The sequence below is a fragment of the Lolium perenne genome, chromosome 7 (assembly GCF_019359855.2).
Source record: "Lolium perenne isolate Kyuss_39 chromosome 7, Kyuss_2.0, whole genome shotgun sequence".
Lineage (NCBI taxonomy): Eukaryota > Viridiplantae > Streptophyta > Magnoliopsida > Poales > Poaceae > Lolium > Lolium perenne.
In genome coordinates, this window is record NC_067250.2 from 148,125,356 (window position 1) to 148,144,259 (window position 18,904).

At 42.5% G+C, this 18,904-nt stretch overlaps 1 protein-coding gene across 1 annotated transcript; it reads right to left on the reverse strand.

Moving 5' to 3' along the window:
- Nucleotides 1–592: 592 nt before the first annotated feature.
- On the reverse strand, nt 593–1,571 carry LOC127300852 (uncharacterized). Its single transcript, XM_051331044.2, has one exon. The coding sequence runs from the start codon at nt 1,470–1,472 to the stop codon at nt 759–761; it is 714 nt and encodes a 237-aa protein (XP_051187004.1). The 5' UTR covers nt 1,473–1,571; the 3' UTR covers nt 593–758.
- Between the last annotated feature and the right edge of the window lie 17,333 nt (nt 1,572–18,904).

The following is an 18,904-nucleotide window of genomic DNA, read 5'->3' on the forward strand; positions in this document are numbered from 1 at the left end:
TATTCATTAATTGAGGAGAAGATTCATGACATAACAGTAACCAGAACAAAGAACAATCTAAGGGATTAATCTCCCAATAATACAACAATTAAATGTTTCGCGTCGGCTTTAACCCAAAGATTAGTCTCACTCTTGATAATCTCAAGAAGAATCGGGGCGGAATTCCTGTTGAAAACCCTGGCATTGTGCTCCTTTCAAATTGTCTAACTAAAAAGCATGGTGATGGAGGACATTGCCTTACGATTTGGGGTGTCCAAGAAGGACATCCGATACCACCAAAATTTGAAGGAGAGATTTGTCGCCCACTCATTGGTCCTAAACTCCTTATAGAGGGAACCCAAGCAAATCTTTAATCATCCCCGATGTCTCTTTGTATAGCGGCCATGCGAGAAGAGGTGTGCCTCCTTCTCTTAAGTTTACTTGCATAGCAGACAAAGTCCACAGTTTTTTCATCCTCTTTTGTCAAGCCGATCCAATGTCCATAACCTATTTGGGATTACCAACCGTGCCAAGAATTTAATCTTAGGCCCCAAGTTTCCACACCGTCTTGTTCATGGTTATCGTAGTGGCCCCAAATTAAGAATCAGGCATATAAGCCAAAGTTGTGGAGTACTCTCCACTAGCAATAGTCAAGGCTATATCCACCTTGATCTTTGAAATCCAAGCATTAATGTGCAAAGCTGGATTCACACTCTATTTCTTCCTCGTGGAGGCGAGAGGGGCAATATATTTGGGTTTCTTTCTATTGAGCAAACAAATTAACATTTTCTAGTAAGAATGGACTTGAGACGCTCGAGCTTGAGGTCCTCCCGGAACTGCCGAATGAAACGCTCGGCCCTCGCGTTCACCTCCGCCTTCTCTTCTATCTCCGCAAACGCTCGCCGTTCGACGATACTCGGCACCTTCCACTTCCTCAGCCTTTCCAACGTAGCGGCGCCCTTGGCGGCGGCCGGGTCTGGCGTTGCCATCTCCTCCTGTGTCTCTGGATCTTCCTTCCCGTTTCCTGTCGTCGACGTCGCTGCACATACTTCCGCTGCTGCTGCTGATGCAATAGACACGCTCGGTTTCGGTCGAGCCATGGTCGTCGTCCTGCTTTCGGCCACCGCTACGAGTGGCTCCGGCTCCTCCTCGCTCGCCGCCTGACTCATCTCCTCTCTCCTTTCTTCTTGAGACGCGCAGTAGTACCCTTGCAAGTGGTGGGGGTGCGACTCCGGCGGCGTGATGCTGTCGTACTCGTCCACATAGTAGTTGAAGGAGAAGATGGTCGACATGGATCGGAGGCGCTCCATGACCATGGACGACGCGCTGCGGGTGAGCCTCTTGCGCCTGGCCGACAGTGTTGCATCGCCGCCGGCACGCCCCCAGGACAACACGGCCACGACGCAGACGATGGCGTTGAAGAAGAGGAAGCACGCCATGCCAGAGCTGAGCCACGCAGACAGCGGCCAGCACCACCAAGACTCCGCCGCCATCGAGCGAATCTTGAGTACCTTCTCGGTCCTGAAGGCTTCAGAACAAGATGCTGGATTCTGCTGGTTGGTGTTGACGGCAAAGATAGGTGGTGAGGACTGAGGAGTCAAGTGGTGTATATATGTACACTAGCCGTCTAGGCCGTGTACAGCGACAGCTTCTTCGACCATGCTGCTGCTACCCATAAAGTATAACGAAAGAAGAAAAGGCTGAGTGGGAATACACGTATCCTGGATACAGGTGAAAGCTGCATCCCATCTATACGCGCACAAAAGCTTTGTGGTTGTTAAGCATGTGTTGTTCATGCAAGTGGAGAGATTATTAAGCGCTAATTCATCCGCTTGTTTCACCCAGCAACCTGCGAGAACATTCCCCCCAGGATAAACTATGGTTGAACTTAGCGTGTTCATTAGGCCTCCTCCGCACATGGGCATGCATATGCATGGTAAACATCGCCGCCTGGTCATTGTCTTAATTAATTTACTGCCTAAAGCTTGCATCGTTGCCCGTAGTCATATTTGTCAATAGGTATCGGTTTGACGTGCTTTCTCCGTCTACACGTGTTTCCTGGACTTTTTAGGGGTGTTCATCCCGCAGCTAGAAATAATCATCCCTCGAGGGCGTGGTACCCACAACCCACAAGATATCAAACCATACTTAATTTCTTTATTTTTGAAAATTTCGTTAATCTATTAATAATCATCAATAGCAGTACAAACATACTAAAAGGTAATAAAAATTGCAAATAGGTCATTGGACCACCTAGCGACGACTACAGACACTAACACTGACACGAGCTGAAGGCGCGCTGCGTCCTCGCTCCTCCAACACCAGAGCCGGACAAAGCTTAACGTAGTATAGCTCGTTGTAATAGACAAACGGGAAGTCGTCATGCTAAGACCTTAAAGGACCAAAGCACCAGAGCAGCAACCGCGCCAAAGATGATAACCGTAAATCGGAAGAGACTGACCTGAAATGACACCAAGGAACACGAAAACCGATCGGATCCCATGAGATAAGTAGGACACACGACTCCACGCGCCCTCCGCCAATGCAAGACGTGTTGGAGATATGCCCGAGAGGCAATAATAAAATAATTATTGTTATATCTTAGTGTTCATGATAAATGTTTACACTTCATGCTATAATTGTATTAACCGGAAACATTGATACATGTGTGTTGTGTAAACAACCCGAGTCCCTAGTAAGCCTCTTATTTAACTAGCTTGTTGATTAATAGATAATCATGTTTTCCTGATCATGAACATAGGATGTTATTAATAACAAAATCATATTATTAGGTGAATGATGTGATGGACATACCCATAGTAATCATAGCATGAGATCAAGTCATTAAGTTCAACTTGCTATAAGCTTTCGATACATAGTAACCTAGTCCTTTGACCATCAGCTCATGTAAATCACTTATACCAGAAGGGTACTTTGATTACATCAAACACCACTGCGTAAATGGGTGGTTATAAAGATGGGATTAAGTATTCGTAAAGTATGAGTTGATGCATATGGATCAAGAGTGGCATTTGTCCATCCCGATGACGGATAGATATACTCTGGGCCCTCTCGGTGGAATGATATCTAATTAGCTTGCAAGCATGTGACTGGTTCACAAGGGATGTCATATCATGGTACGAGTAAAGAGTACTTATCGGTAACGAGGTTGAACTAGGTATGGAGATACCGACGATCAAACTCCGGATAAGTAAAATATCGCGAGACAAAGGGAATTGTTATTTTATGTAAATGGTTCTTTCGATCACGAAGTCATCGTTGAATATGTGGGAGCTATTATGGATCTCCAGGTCCCGCTATTAGTTATTGATCGGAGAGGAGTCTCGAACATGTCCACTTAGTTCTCGAACCGTAGGGTGACACACTTAAGGTTTGATGTCATTTTAAGTAGATATGGAATATGGAATGGAGTTCGAATGTTGTTAGGAGTCTCGGATGGGATCCAGGACATCACGAGGAGTTCCGGAATGGTCCGGAGAATAAGATTCATATATAGGAAGTCACATTCCGAGTTTGGGAGTGGTTCGATGAATTTATGGAAGGTTGTAGAAGTTTCTAGAATCATCCGGAATAAATCACTATGGAAGGTAGAGTCCCGGCGGACTCCACCAGCCCTAGCCAACCCACCAAGTGGGAAGGTGGAGTCCATGGTGGACTCCACCAAGGTGGCCGGCCACACCACAAGGAAGGGGAGGAATCCCACCTTATATAGGTTTCCCAAATTTGGTAAGTTTTGGAGTTGGACTCCAATGTGGTTTTGGGGTAAACCCTAGGGATTTCCACCTATTTAAAGGGGAGGAGAGGGGAGCGGTTGCCACCACTTGGCCGCACCACCCAAGGGGCACCATGGCCGGCGCCCAAGAGCACCCCCTCTCCCGAACCCTAGCTACTCCCTCCTCCTTCTCCCGCAGCGTTTACGGCGAACCCTGCCGGAGATCTCCACCACCACCGTCACCACGCCGTCGTGCTTGCGGGATTCCGAGGAGGATCTACTACATCCGCTGCCCGCTGGAACGGGGAGAAGGACGTCGTCATCAACACCGAACGTGTGACCGAGTGCGGAGGTGCTGCCCGATTGTGGCACCGTCAAGATCTTCTACGCGCTTTTGAAAGCGGCGAGTGATCGACTACATCAACCACGAGATCTAATCTCGTAGGCTGTGGAATCTTCGAGAGTTAGTGTCACATACATCTCATTGCTACCATCTACTAGATTAGGTCTTGGCTTGTTATTCGTTCTTGCGGTAGGAATTTTTTTTCTATGCTACGAATCCCATCAGTGGTATCAGAGCCGTGTCTATGCATAGATTGGTTGCACGAGTGACACAATGGTTTTTGTGGGCGTTGATGCTTTTGTTGTTTTTAGTTAGTGTACTTTTCATCTTGCGGGATGGTGGGATGAAGCGGCCCGGGCTAACTTTACATGACCGCGTTCATGAGACTTGCTCCACGCTCGACATGCAACTTGTATTGCATAAGTGGCTTTGCGGGTGTCTGTCTCTCTCACCATAATGAAGATTCAATCTACTCTTTCTATTGACAACACTAGTATCACCGTTGTGATTCATGTTCGTAGGTAGATTGGATCTTACTCGAAAACTCTAAACCACGTAAAATATGCAAACCAAATTAGAGGCGTCTAACTTGTTTTTGCAGGTTTTGGTGATGTGATATGGCCATGATGTGATGATGAATATGTATGATGTGATCATTATTGTATTGTGGCAACCGGCAGGAGCCTTATGGTTGTCTTTATATTTCATGTTGTAGTATTATTTCAAAGTAGTTGTAATAGTTGCTACATGTGATGAACAACCATGATGACGGCGCCATGGTCCTTGACGCTACGCCGACGATGATGGAGATCATGCCCGTTGATGATGGAGATCATATCCGTGTTTTGGAGATGAAGATCAAAGGCGCAAAGACTAAAGGGCCATATCATATCACATTATGAATTGCATGTGATGTTAATCCTTTATGCATCTTATCTTTCTTAGATCGCGACGGTAGCATTATAAGATGATCTCTCACATTAATATCAAGATAATAAAGTGTTCTCCCCTCGTATGCACCGTTGCTATAGTTCGTCGTTTTGAAGCATCTCGTGATGATCGGATGTGATAGATTCTACGTTCACATACAACGAGTGTAGGCCATGTTGCACACGCGAAAATACTTGGGTCTGCTTGACGAGCCTAGCATGTACAGACATGGCCTCGGAACATAGGAAACCAAAAGGTTGAACACGAGTCATATGGATGATATGATCAACATGTTGATGTTCACCATTGAAGCTACATCATCTCACGTTATGATCGGTTTTGGTGTAGTGGATATGGATCGTGTGCCACTAAACAACTATGAGGGATGTTGTATTAAGTGGGAGTTCATTAGTAATTGATTAAAACATGAACTAATTATCATGAACATAGTCTGAATAGTATTTTGAATTAAATTTGTAGAATTGGCATCCGATATCTACCATGCGCTAGTCTTATAATTGAGATAGAAATATTGTTAATTCTGACAAGAAACTTTATGGACTGGTACCATATTGTTAAAGAATCAAGAAATGATTAAGTCCTATTACCAACTTTTAGTAAACCTCACATTGCGGATTCAAAGAGAAATGGTTTCAATTAGTACCTAAAATCATCTTGTCTCCGTGAAACTTGAAGTTCAAATCCGTTTGAAAAGTAAGGAGCTGAAAATTTTGTTTTCAGAAATAACCGAGGTATGAGATATATGTGGTATCTAAGACCTTATTGCAAGGTGATAGAATATAATCTGGTGAGACTACATAAACTCATAAGTTTTATGGGAATGTAAAAAGGTTGAAGACGCTAGGCGTCCCAATCCTCCAACTAGTTGGGAACTAACGATATTCGCATATCCATGAAGTGATCGTCCTTAGTATGCACCGTTGCTAAGACTCGTCGTTTCGAAGCATCACATGATGATCGGGTGTTATAGATTCTACGTGTGCATACAACGGGTGCAAGCCAGATTTGCACATACGAGTACTAAGGTTAACTTTACGAGCCTAGCATGTACATACATGGTCTCAGAAAGTCATCATGATTTGATGGATAAAAATTATGAGTGAAATTTTTCATCACATTAAAAGGTTACTAATAGTGAAATATGGAACACTTATCATGTGATGATCAACTTCAAAGTAAGAACCTTAAGGTTATTAGTATTTGACCAATGGACCTAGAAGTTATTGAAGGTGAATTGTTTTCTGAGAATGAGGAAAGCTAAAAGAGAAACTACAAAACATTTTGGTAGAAAGAAAGAAAATAATAGAAATTCTAACTCAGGTGTATATAGATGATATACATGTTATGAGAGAGTGGATTTGGTAACCGCGTGTATACGTGAGCACGCAGCCGTTAGCGTTGGATTTGCTTTAAGATGCGTGCCACACAAACGGAGCCAAACGGCGCGGGGCAAACAAACTGCTCCGTATCTCTTTCGCTCCTCCCCTGGCAACCACCACCCCCACCTTATCCGATTTCCCTCGACCAAACATGAGTCTGTGCAATCACGATAGGAAGCAGGGAAGAGAGGAGGAGCACGGAGGCTGCCGCCGCCGTCGCCGCGAGCACGGAGCCGCGCCGGATGCCGCCGCCGCTGTCGCCGCGAGAACGGAGCCGCGCCGGAGGTCGCCGCCATCGCTGTGAGCACCGAGCCGCGCGGGAGGCCGCCGCCACCGTCGCCGCGAGCACGGAGCCGCGCCGGAGGTCGCCACCGTCCCTGTGAGCACCGAGCCGCGCGGGAGGACGCCGCCACTGCGAGCATGCTACCGCGCGAGAGGAGCCGCACGGCGCTGGGGGTACTTGGGCCGGCAGGTCGCGTCCACGGCCAATCCTTGAGGGCCCCCAACCGCCGGCTGCCCTTCCCCCACCACCACCGGCTGCGCCTCCGCCTCCGCTGCTGGGAAAGGGAGCAGATCCGCGCCGGCCTCGATGGCCCCCTCCGCCCGAATTCAAGCAGCGCCCGGCTTCACCTGCAAGAATTCGAACGAAATCGAGTCTACCCTGGGTAGGAATCAGTGGCGGCAGATTTCTCGGTTGTTTCTCGAGCTAGAGGCGGGCGATGCTCCGATGCGGTTGGGTGCTGGGAAAGGCGGCGGTTCCTGATGACCTCTTGAGTTGGTTGGCTTCTTCTTCGTGACCCCGGCTAGCGAATCCAGCGCGTCTTGATTCCGGCGCGATTCCGGCGCTCGTCCGTCCACGAGCTCCCACGGCCCCTCACGTGCTGCTCCAGGAGCAGCCACTCCGCGCCGGCTCATACCTGACGTCCGCGAAGAGCTCGCCATGGGCTCGTCGTTTTGCTCATGGTTGTTCTTGCTTGCCGCAGACGGGGGCCCTGGTTTGTCGCGTTAAGTACGGGCCGATTCGTTCTTAACTGTTAAGTACGGGGTACAGTAATAGGCGGGAGGGGAGGTGCGTGTCTGTGACGAGCTCACAGCGGAACTAACACCATCGGACACATGTCAGTCTCTCACCGCGTGCTCACGTATACACCCGGTCACCAGACTTCATCCGCATGTTATGAATGTATTGCTTGTTTGGTCACAAAATGAAATTCTTTGGTATTTATACCATATTGGTTGGTATGAGGTGTCATACAAAACAACGCAATACAAGAATACGATGGCCTAAATGACTAATAAGGAATATGGTAGGAATGCACGCCTGGAAGAAAATAAAGTGTTATTGTGTTCGTCGTTGGCATTCTACCTAGCTCTTGGGATTTATAATAAAGAACTTCATAATTGTTATTTAGCTCTGGTCAAATAAAAACAATGAGTTCTTCAAAGTTATGACCGTACTCAATGTACGATGGATAAGTTATTATAAATCTTAATTGTGAAATACACATGCATAACACTGAAGCTAAAATTCCATAAGGCAAATGATGTGAATTCCACTTATTAGTCGAACCGCCATTTAGGTTATGTTAGAAAGGAACGCATGAAGGAACTCAATGCAAATAGATTTTTGGAGTCATTTGATTTTTGAATCATTTGGCACTTGCAAATATTTTCTAAAAGAAAATAACTGAAATACCGTTCATAGGCCAAGAGTTAAACGGGCAACTAACTTAGTGGACACATACATGATGATGTATGTGGTTCACTGGACATAGTTGTGTGCGGGAGATTCTTCTACTTCATGAAAACTTCCAAATGAACTGAGTGTATATATAAGAATATATTTATTCAATAAGGAAGAAGTTTTTTGAAATATTTTAATAGATTCAAATAAATTTCAGCATGAAGTGGAAATCATCGTAATAGAAAAGTCAAATATCTATGATTGGATCATGGTGGAAATATTTGAATTACGAGTTTTAGCGAACATCTAAGAGAGTTATGAAATTGTTCTACAACTCACGTTTCTTGGAGTATCATAGTGATGATGGAGTAGCCGAGAGACGTATCCCAACCTTGTTGGGTTAATGATGAGATGACACCATTATATCTTTATGGAATATGCTTTACAGACTACCGCTTTTACACTAAATAGAGCATCATCATATTCGGTTGAAATGGCACCATACGAGTTATGGCATGGGTATAAACCATAATAGTCCTTTCTTAAATTTTGGTATGCATAGCATAAGTAAATAAGTTTACAACCAAAATCGGATGAATGTATTTGTTGGTTATCCCAAAGAATTTATTGGGAATTCTTTCCACTATGGAGACAAAGAAAAAAGTGTTTGTCGATGTTTCTGACTTATTTTCAAGAAATTGTTTCTAGCGAAGTATTTGAGTGGGAGGACAATTGAACTTGATAAGGTTTATGAACCTGAGCATGATGATCAAAGTAGCGCAGCATCGGAAATGGTTCCGGAAGCGGCCACGAAGATCATAACTCCATGTCTACAAAGAGTTATAGTCATGGAGATCGAAGTACCCATTGAACCTTGTAGGTATGGTTTACTTTGTGATCAAATAAATGATTTGTGAACAAAGGATTGATTTTGAACAATGATAAACCAACTACATACAAAGAAGCTATGATGGGACCTGGCTCCGTTAAAATGGCTAAGAGCCATGAAATCCAAGATAGTATCTAAAATCAAGCTTGGAGCTTAATGAACCTTTTTGAAGGAATAAATACTTTTTGAAAGTAAATAGATCTATAAAATTTATAGACTTGGATATTATATCCTTGAAGAAGCTCAACTTGTCAAAAGATTGTTTATGACAAAGTTCAAAGAGTTGACTGCGATAAGATTAGATCTTCAGCAGCGATGCTTATAGTCTATGTGGATTGTCTTAGTAATCGCTACATATTTCTTTTATGAGATATGCTAGTAGGATGGAAAAATACATTACTTAACAGAAGTGTGTATTAAAGGTGTATACAAGATACAACTGAGAGTGTTGCTAGTCCGTAGAATACTAAAAAGGTATACAAACTTCACTTGATGAAGTGAGTATCATGGAGTTGGAATCTTCACCGGATGAAATGATCAAAGAGTTATATTTTCATCAGAAACGATGAAGAAGCTTGCATTTGCAAGTAATTAAGTGGGAGCGCTGAGACATATTTATAATACTTTATGTAGATGACATATCGTTGATTATAAATAATGTAATCATGTACATGATGTGATTAGAAGGTTTCATTGAAAATTAATTTCAGTGAAAGGATATGGACTAAAAACAGATTTAGCGTGAAAATATATGAAGATAGATTGAAACGCAAAATAAGTTTAAGTAAAAGTACATAGAGTGAATATTGAATTAGTTCAATATAAAACTGTAAGAAGGTGTTCTTTTCCATGTGAAGGTTTAACAAGACTTGAGTGTATTTGACACTCGATGAGTAAAAACACATGAGTGATTTTAGATCACGAATAATATGTACAAAATCAGATGTCTTGTGCTCTAAAGTGTTAAGAGTATATAACAAAATGATTCATGTAATGATCATTGGACAACAGTAAGAATATCCCTGAGTGCTTTGTCAGAGCCGAGGATATATATATGTAAGTTTTATATGGGGTAATGACAAATGAATCGCTGTAAGGTGTTACACCGATATTAGTTTGGTCACATATAAAAATGAATTTCAATCTCATTTACGCTAAGTTTTGTTAAAAAGGTAGCACAATGAGCTAGAAGAAGTATATGCTAGATTTAGATGAGTTCTAAATGTTGTGACGGATTCTACAAACGAAGGCAAAGTATGTCATTGTTTTGACAATTACTGAGGAGTTTTAAGTCGAGGAGTTCTTTGAGAACTTGGTGTAGTTCCGATAGTGTCAGAACTTTGAAGCTATATTGTGTGTGACAATATTAGTGACATATTTCAGACCGCGAAATTAAGGTTCCACCAGAAGACTGAACATATATGATAAATGCCGACTAATTTGGAAAATGAGTGATGCGTTGAGACGCAAATGAATTGCAAAATATTTACGTTTCTGAGCGTGTTAGATCCGTTGACTGAAACCTCTCCCGTGAGCAAAACATGATAAGCACCAGAAGGCCAATGTGTTATATCTTTACAAATGTAAACTAGATTATTGACTCTAGTGCAAGTGGGAGACTGTGGGAGATATGCCCGAGAGGCAATAATAAAATAGTTATTGTTATATCTTAGTGTTCAAGATAAATGTTTATACTCCACGCTATAATTGTATTAACCGGAAACATTGATACATGTGTGTTGTGTAAACAACCAGAGTCCCTAGTAAGCCTCTCATTTAACTAGCTTGTTGATTAATAGATGATCATGGTTTCCTGATCATGAACATAGGATGTTATTAATAACAAGATCATATAATTAGGTGAATGATGTGATGGACACACCCATAGTAAGCATAGCATGAGATCAAGTCATTAAGTTCAACTTGCTATAAGCTTTCGATACATAGTAACCTAGTCCTTTGACCATGAGATCATTTAAATCACTTATACCGGAAGGGTACTTTGATTACATCAAATGCCACTGCATAAATGGGTAGTTATAAATATGGGATTAAGTATTCGGAAAGTATGAGTTGAGGCATATGGATCAAGAGTGGGATTTTTCCATCCCGATGACGGATAGATATACTTTGGGCCCTCTCGGTGGAATGATATCTAATTACCTTGAAAGCATGTGACTGGTTCACAAGGGATATCATACCACGGTACGAGTAAAGAGTACTTATCGGTAACGAGGTTGAACTAGGTATGGAGATACCGATGATCAAACTTCGGATAAGTAAAATATCGCGAGACAAAGGGAATTGTTATTTTATGTAAATGGTTATTTCGATCACGAAGTCATCGTTGAGTATGTGGGAGCTATTATGGATCTCCGCTATTAGTTATTGATCGGAGAGGAGTCTCGATCATGTCCACATAGTTCTCGAACCGTAGGGTGACACACTTAAGGTTTGATGTCGTTTTAAGTAGATATGGAATATGGAATGGAGTTTGAATGTTGTTAGGAGTCTCGGATGGGATCCAGGACATCACGAGGAGTTCCGGAATGGTCCGGAGAATAAGATTCATATATAGGAAGTCATATTCCGAGTTTGGGAGTGGTCCGGTGAATTTATGGAAGGTTGTAGAAGTTTCTAGAATCATCCGGAATAAATCACTATGGAAGGTAGAGTCCAGGAGGGACTCCACCAGCCCTAGCCAACCCACCAAGTGGGACTCCACCAAGGTGGCCGGCCACACCACAAGGAAGGGGAGGAATCCCACCTTGTCTAGGTTTCCCAAATTAGGTAAGTTTTGGAGTTGGACTCCAATGTGGTTTTGGGGTAAACCCTAGGGATTTCCACCTATTTAAAGGGGAGGAGAGGGGAGGGGCTTCCACCACTTGGCCGCACCATCCAAGGGGCACTATGGCCGGCGCCCAAGAGCACCCCCTCTCCCAAACCCTAGCTACTCCCTCCTCCTTGTTCTCCCGCAGCGCTTACGGCGAAGCCCTGCCGGAGATCTCCACCACCACCGTCACCACACCATCGACTACATCAACCACAAGATCTAATCTCGTAGGCTTTGGAATCTTCGAGGGTTAGTCTCACTTACATCTCGTTGCTACCATCTACTAGATTAGATCTTGGCAAGTTATTCATTCTTGCGGTAGGAAATTTTTTGTTTTCTATGCTACGAATCCCATCAAGACGCACCACCATAGCGAGCATAGGGCGGGGAGGACCTTATTCCGACTTCAAAATATAGCAGTCGTCTCATGATGTCTACTCATGCTTCTTTTCCTGTAGACAGTGTTGGGCCTCCAAGAGCATAGGTTTGTAGAACAGCAACAAGTTTTCCCTTAAGTGGATCACCCAAGGTTTATCGAACTCAGGGAGGAAGAGGTCAAAGATATCCCTCTCGAGCAACCCTGCAATCACGATACAAGAAGTCTCTTGTGTCCCCAACACACCTAATACAATTGTCAGATGTCTAGGTGCACTAGTTTGGCGAAGAGATAGTGAAATACAAGTGGTATGAATGAATATGAGCAGTAGTAACGGCGCCAGAAAATAGCTTGCTGGCGTGCAGTTGATGGTGGTAATATTGCAGAAGTATGTGATGCAAGAGAACAAGAATAAGCGATGATTGCAGTATTTGGAAACAAGGCCTAGGGATCATACTTTCACTAGTGGACACTCTCAACATTGATCACGTAATAAAACCACTCTACACTCTCTTGTTGGATGATGAACACCATTAATTGTGTAGGGCTACAAGAGCACCTCAATGCCGGAGTTAACAAGCTCCACAACATTCGATGTTCATATTGAAATAACCTTAGAGTGCATGATAGACCAACGCAATTATACTGAGTACTAACATAGCATGCACACTGTCACCGTCAGACTATGAAAGGGGGAATAGATCACATCAATACTATCATAGTAATAGTTAACTTCATAATCTACAAGAGATCACAATCATAAACTACGCCAAGTACTACATGATGCACACACTGTCACCATTACATCATGGAGGAGGAATAGAGTACTTTAATAACATCACTAGAGTAGCACATAGATTAATAGTGATACAAAGCTCATCATATGAATCTCAATCATGTAAGGCAGCTCATGAGATCATTGTATTGAAGTACATGGGAGAGAGATGAACCACATAGCTACCGGTACAACACTTAGCCTCGATGGAGAACTACTCCCTCCTCATGGGAGACAGCAGCGTTGATGAAGATGGCGGTGGTGTCGATGGAGATGCCTTCCGGGGGCAATTCCCCGTCCCGGCGGCGTGCCAGAACAGAGACTTCTGTCCCCCAGATCTTGGCTTCGCGATGGCGGCGGCTCTGGAAGGTTTCTTGTACCGTGGCTTATTCCTATCGAAGATTTAGGTCAGGGGCTTCTTATAGGCGAAGAGGCGGAGTCGGAAGGCTGACGGTGGCGCCACACAATAGGGGGGCGCGCCCCCCCCCCCCTTGGGCCGCGCCGGCCACCTGTGTGGTGGGCCTGTGGCTCTCCTCTGGTCCCTCCCGGGTGTTCTGGAAGCTTCGTGGAATTATAAGATGCTGGGCGTTGATTTCGTCCAATTCCGAGAATATTTCCTTACTAGGATTTCTGAAACCAAAAACAGCAGAAAACAGGAACTGGCACTTCGGCATCTCATCAATAGGTTAGTTCCGGAAAACGCATAAAATCATCATAAAGTGTGAACAAAACATGTAGGTATGGTCATAAAACAAGCATGGAACATCAGAAATTATAGATACGTTGGAGACGTATCATCATCCCCAAGCTTAGTTCCTACTCGTCCTCGAGTAGGTAAACGATAAAAGAATAATTTCTGAAGTGACATGCTACCAACATAATCTTGATCATACTATTGTAAAGCATATGAGATGAATGCAGCGATTCAAAGCTATGGTAAAGACAATGATTAAACAACTGAATCATATAGCAAAGACTTTTCATGAATAGTACTTTCAAGACAAGCATCAATAAGTCTTGCATAAGAGTTAACTCATAAAGCGATAGATTCTAAATAAAGGCATTGAAGCAACACAAAGGAAGATTAAGTTTCAGAGGTTGCTTTCAACTTTCAACATGCATATCTCATGGATAATTGTCAACATAAAGTAAAATAATAAGTGCAATAAGTAAGCATGTAAGAATCAATGCACAGTTGACACAAGTGTTTGCTTCTAAGATGGAAGGAAGTAGGTAAACTGACTCAACATGAAAGTAGAAGAACGGCCCTTCGAAGAGGGAAGCATTGATTGCTATATTTGTGCTAGAGCTTTTATTTTGAAAACAAGAAACAATTTTGTCAACGGTAGTAATAAAGCATATGTATTATGTATAAGATATCCTACAAGTTGCAAGCCTCATGCATAGTATACCAATAGTGCCCGCACCTTGTCCTAATTAACTTGGATTTACATGGATTATCATCGCAATACATATGTTTTAACCAAGTATCACAAAGGGGTACCTCTATGCCGCCTGTACAAAGGTCTAAGGAGAAAGCTCGCATTGGATTTCTCGCTTTTAATTATTCTCAAATTAGACATCCATACCGGGACAACATAGACAACAGATAATGGACTCCTCTTAATGCATAAGCATTCAACAACAAATAATATTCTCATAAGAGATTGAGGATTGTTGTCCAAAACTGAAACTTCCACCATGGAACATGGCTTTAGTTAGCGGCCCAATGTTCTTCTCTAACAATATGCATACTCAAACCATTCAACTCATGATAAATCACCCTTACTTCAGACAAGACGAACATGCATGGCAACTCACATGATATTCAACAAAGGGTAGTTGATGGCGTCCCCAGGAACATGGTTATCGCACAACAAGCAACTTAATAAGAAATAAGATACATAAGTACATATTCAATACCACAATAGTTTTTAAGCTATTTTTCCCATGAGCTATATATAGCAAAGATAGAGAATGGAATTTTAAAGGTAGCACTCAAGCAATTTACTTTGGAATGGCAGAGAAATACCATGTAGTAGGTAGGTATGGTGGACACAAATGGCATAGTTTTTGGCTCAAGGATTTTGGATGCATGAGAAGTAATCCCTCTCAATACAAGGCTTAGGCTAGAAAGGTTATTTGAAGCAAACACAAGTATGAACCGGTACAGCAAAACTTACATAAGACAATATTGCAAGCATTACAAGACTCTACATTGTCTTCCTTGTTGTTCAAACCCTTACTAGAAAATATCTAGACTTTAGAGAGACCAATCATGCAAACCAAATTTTAGCAAGCTCTATGTATTTCTTCACTAATAGGTGCAAAGTATATGATGCAAGAGCTTAAACATGATCCATATGAGCACAACAATTGCCAAGTATCAAGTTATTCAAGACATCATACTAATTACCACATGTAGCATTTTCTGTTTCCAACCATATAACAATTAACGAAGCAGTTTCATCCTTCGCCATGAACATTAAAAGCTAAGAACACATGTGTTCATATGAACCAGCGGAGCGTGTCTCTCTCCCACACAAGCATTTATTCAGAGAATGAAAATAACAAAAACGAAAATAAAAGCACACAGACGCTCCAAGTAAAGTACATAAGATGTGACAGAATAAAAATATAGTTTCAATAGAAGAAACCTGATAAATTGTTGATGAAGAAGAGGATGCCTTGGGCATCCCCAAGTTTAGACGCTTGAGTCTTCTTGAAATATGCAGGGATGAACCACGGGGGCATCCCCAAGCTTAAACTTTTCACTCTTCTTGATCATATATCATCCTCCTCTCTTGACCCTTGAAAACTTCCTCCACACCAAACTCAAAGCAAACTCATTAGAGGGTTAGTGCATAATCAAAAATTCATATGTTCAGAGGTGACACAATCATTCTTAACACTTCTGGACATTGCCCAAAGCTACTGAATGTTAATAGAACAAAGAAATCCATCCAACATAGCAAAAGAGGCAATGCGAAATAAAAGGCAAAATCTGTCAAAACAGAACAGTCCGTAAAGACGAATTTTTTAGAGGCACTGGACTTGCTCAGATGAAAATGCTCAAATTTAATGAAAGTTGGGTACATATCTGAGGATCACGCACGTAAATTGGCAGATTTTGCTGAGTTACCTACAGAGAACACTGCCCAAGTTCGTGACAGACAGAAATCTGTTTCTGCGCAGTAATCCAAATCTAGTATCAACCTTACTATCAAAGACTTCACTTGGCACAACAATGCAATAAAACAAAGATAAGGAGATGTTGCTACAGTAATAACAACTTCCAAGACTCAAATATAAAATAAAAGTGCTGTAGTAAAATAAACACATGGGTTATCTTCCAAGAAGTGCTTTCTTTATAGCCATTAAGATGGGCTCAGCAATTTTAATGATGCACTCGCAAGAAATAGTAGTTGAGGCAAAAGAGAGCATCAAAAAGCAAATTCAAGACACATTTAAGTCTAACCCACTTCCTATGAAAAGGAATCTTGTAAATAAACAAGTTCATGAAGAGCAAAGTGACAAGCATAGGAAGATAAAACAAGTGTAACTTCAAAAATTTCAGCATATAGAGAGGTGTTTTAGTAACATGAAAATTTCTACAACCATATTTTCCTCTCTCATAAACATTTTCAGTAGCATCATGAACAAACTCAACAATATAAGTATCACATAAAGCATTCTTATCATGAGTCTCATGCATAAAATTATTACTCTCCACATAAGCATAATCAATTTTATTAGTAATAGTGTGAGCAAATTCAACAAAGTAGCTATCATTATTATTCTCATCAAGTGTAGGAGGCATAGTATAATCATAATAAAATTTACTCTCCATAGTAGGTGGCACCAAAAGACCACTATCATTATAATCATCATATATAGGAGGCAAAGTATCATCAAAGAAAATTTTCTCCTCAATGCTTGGGGGGACTAAAAATATCATGCTCATCAAAACCAGCTTCCCCAAGCTTAGAATTTTCCATATCATTAGCAACAATGGTGTTCAAAGCGTTCATACTAATATGTTCCATAGGTTTTTTAATTTTCACATCAAACCATCCATATCTTAACTCAGGAAATAGATTAAAAAGCTCCATGTTGCTTTCCATTATGCCAAACTAGTGATAAACAAGAAACAAAAAGATGCAATTGCAGGATCTAAAGGAAATAGCTTCGAGCACTTACAACGGCACCAGAAAATAACTTAGTTACCTGGGACCGGAGTGTGAGTGCCTTTTACCTTTCCTCCCCGGCAACGGCGCTTTAAAAATAGCTTGATGTCTACTCACGCTTCTTTCCTCGTAGATGTTGGGCCTCCAAGAGCAGAGGTTTGTAGAACAGCAGCAAGTTTTCCCTTAAGTCGATCACCCAAGGTTTATCGAACTCAGGGAGGAAGAGGTCAAAGATATCCCTCTCGAGCAACCCTGCAATCGCGATACAAGAAGTCTCTTGTGTCCCCAACACACCTAATACACTTGTCAGATGTCTAGGTGCACTAGTTCGGCGAAGAGATAGTGAAATACAAGTGGTATGAATGAATATGAGCAGTAGTAACGGCGCCAGAAAATAGCTTGTCAAGTGCAGCTTGATGGTGGTAATATTGCAGAAGTACAGATGCAAGAGAACAAGAATAAGCGATGATTGCAGTATTTGGAAACAAGGCCTAGGGATCATACTTTCACTAGTGGACACTCTCAACATTGATCACATAATAAAACCACTCTACACTCTCTTGTTGGATGATGAACACCATTAATTGTGTAGGGATACAAGAGCACCTCAATGCCGGAGTTAACAAGCTCCACAACATTCGATGTTCATATTTAAATAACCTTAGAGTGCATGATAGGCCAACGCAATTATACCAAGTACTAACATAGCATGCACACTGTCACCGTCAGACTATGAAAGGGGGAATAGATCACATCAATACTATCATAGTAATAGTTAACTTCATAATCTACAAGAGATCACAATCATAAACTACGCCAAGTACTACATGATGCACACACTGTCACCATTACATCATGGATGAGGAATAGAGTACTTTAATAACATTACGAGAGTAGCACATAGATTAATAGTGATACAAAGCTCATCATATGAATCTCAATCATGTAAGGCAGCTCATGAGATCATTGTATTGAAGTACATGGGAGAGAGATGAACCACATAGCTACCGGTAAAGCCCTTAGCCTCGATGGAGAACTACTCCCTCCTCATGGGAGACAGCAGCGTTGATGAAGATGGCGGTGGTGTCGATGGAGATGCCTTCCGAGGGCAATTCCCCATCCCGGCGGCGTGCCAGAACAGAGACTTCTGTCCCCCAGATCTTGGCTTCGTGATGGCGGCGGCTCTGGAAGGTTTCTCGTACCGTGGCTTATTCCTATCGAAGATTTAGGTCAGGGGGCTTCTTATAGGCGAAGAGGCGGAGTCGGAAGGCTGACGGGGGCGCCACACAATAGGGGGCGCCCCCCCTTGGGCCACGCCGGCCACCTGTGTGGTGGGCCTGTGGCTCTCCTCTGGTCCCTCCCGGGTGTTCTGGAAGCTTCGTGGAATTATAAGATGCTGGGCATTGATTTCGTCCAATTCCGAGAATATTTCCTTACTAGGATTTCTGAAACCAAAAACAGGAGAAAACAGGAACTAGCACTTCGGCATCTCGTCAATAGGTTAGTTCCGGAAAACGCATAAAATCATCATAAAGTGTGAACAAAACATGTAGGTATGGTCATAAAACAAGTATGGAACATCAAAAATTATAGATACGTTGGAGACGTATCATCTCACCATCTCGAAGAAGAAACTAAAAATAACCTAGCAGGAAACGAAAACCCTCCGCTGGCGAGAGGCCGCAGTCCGCACCTCCAAGGCCCCAAGGCCACCGGAGGCATAACGGACCAGCGGCATCGCCCGCGAGGGGACAGAACCCTATATGGTTTTTTCT

What these genes read in the sequence shown, in the direction of transcription:
- LOC127300852 (XM_051331044.2), bottom strand. Translation starts at nt 1,472, where the DNA reads ATGGCGGCGGAGTCTTGGTGGTGCTGGCCGCTGTCTGCGTGGCTCAGC.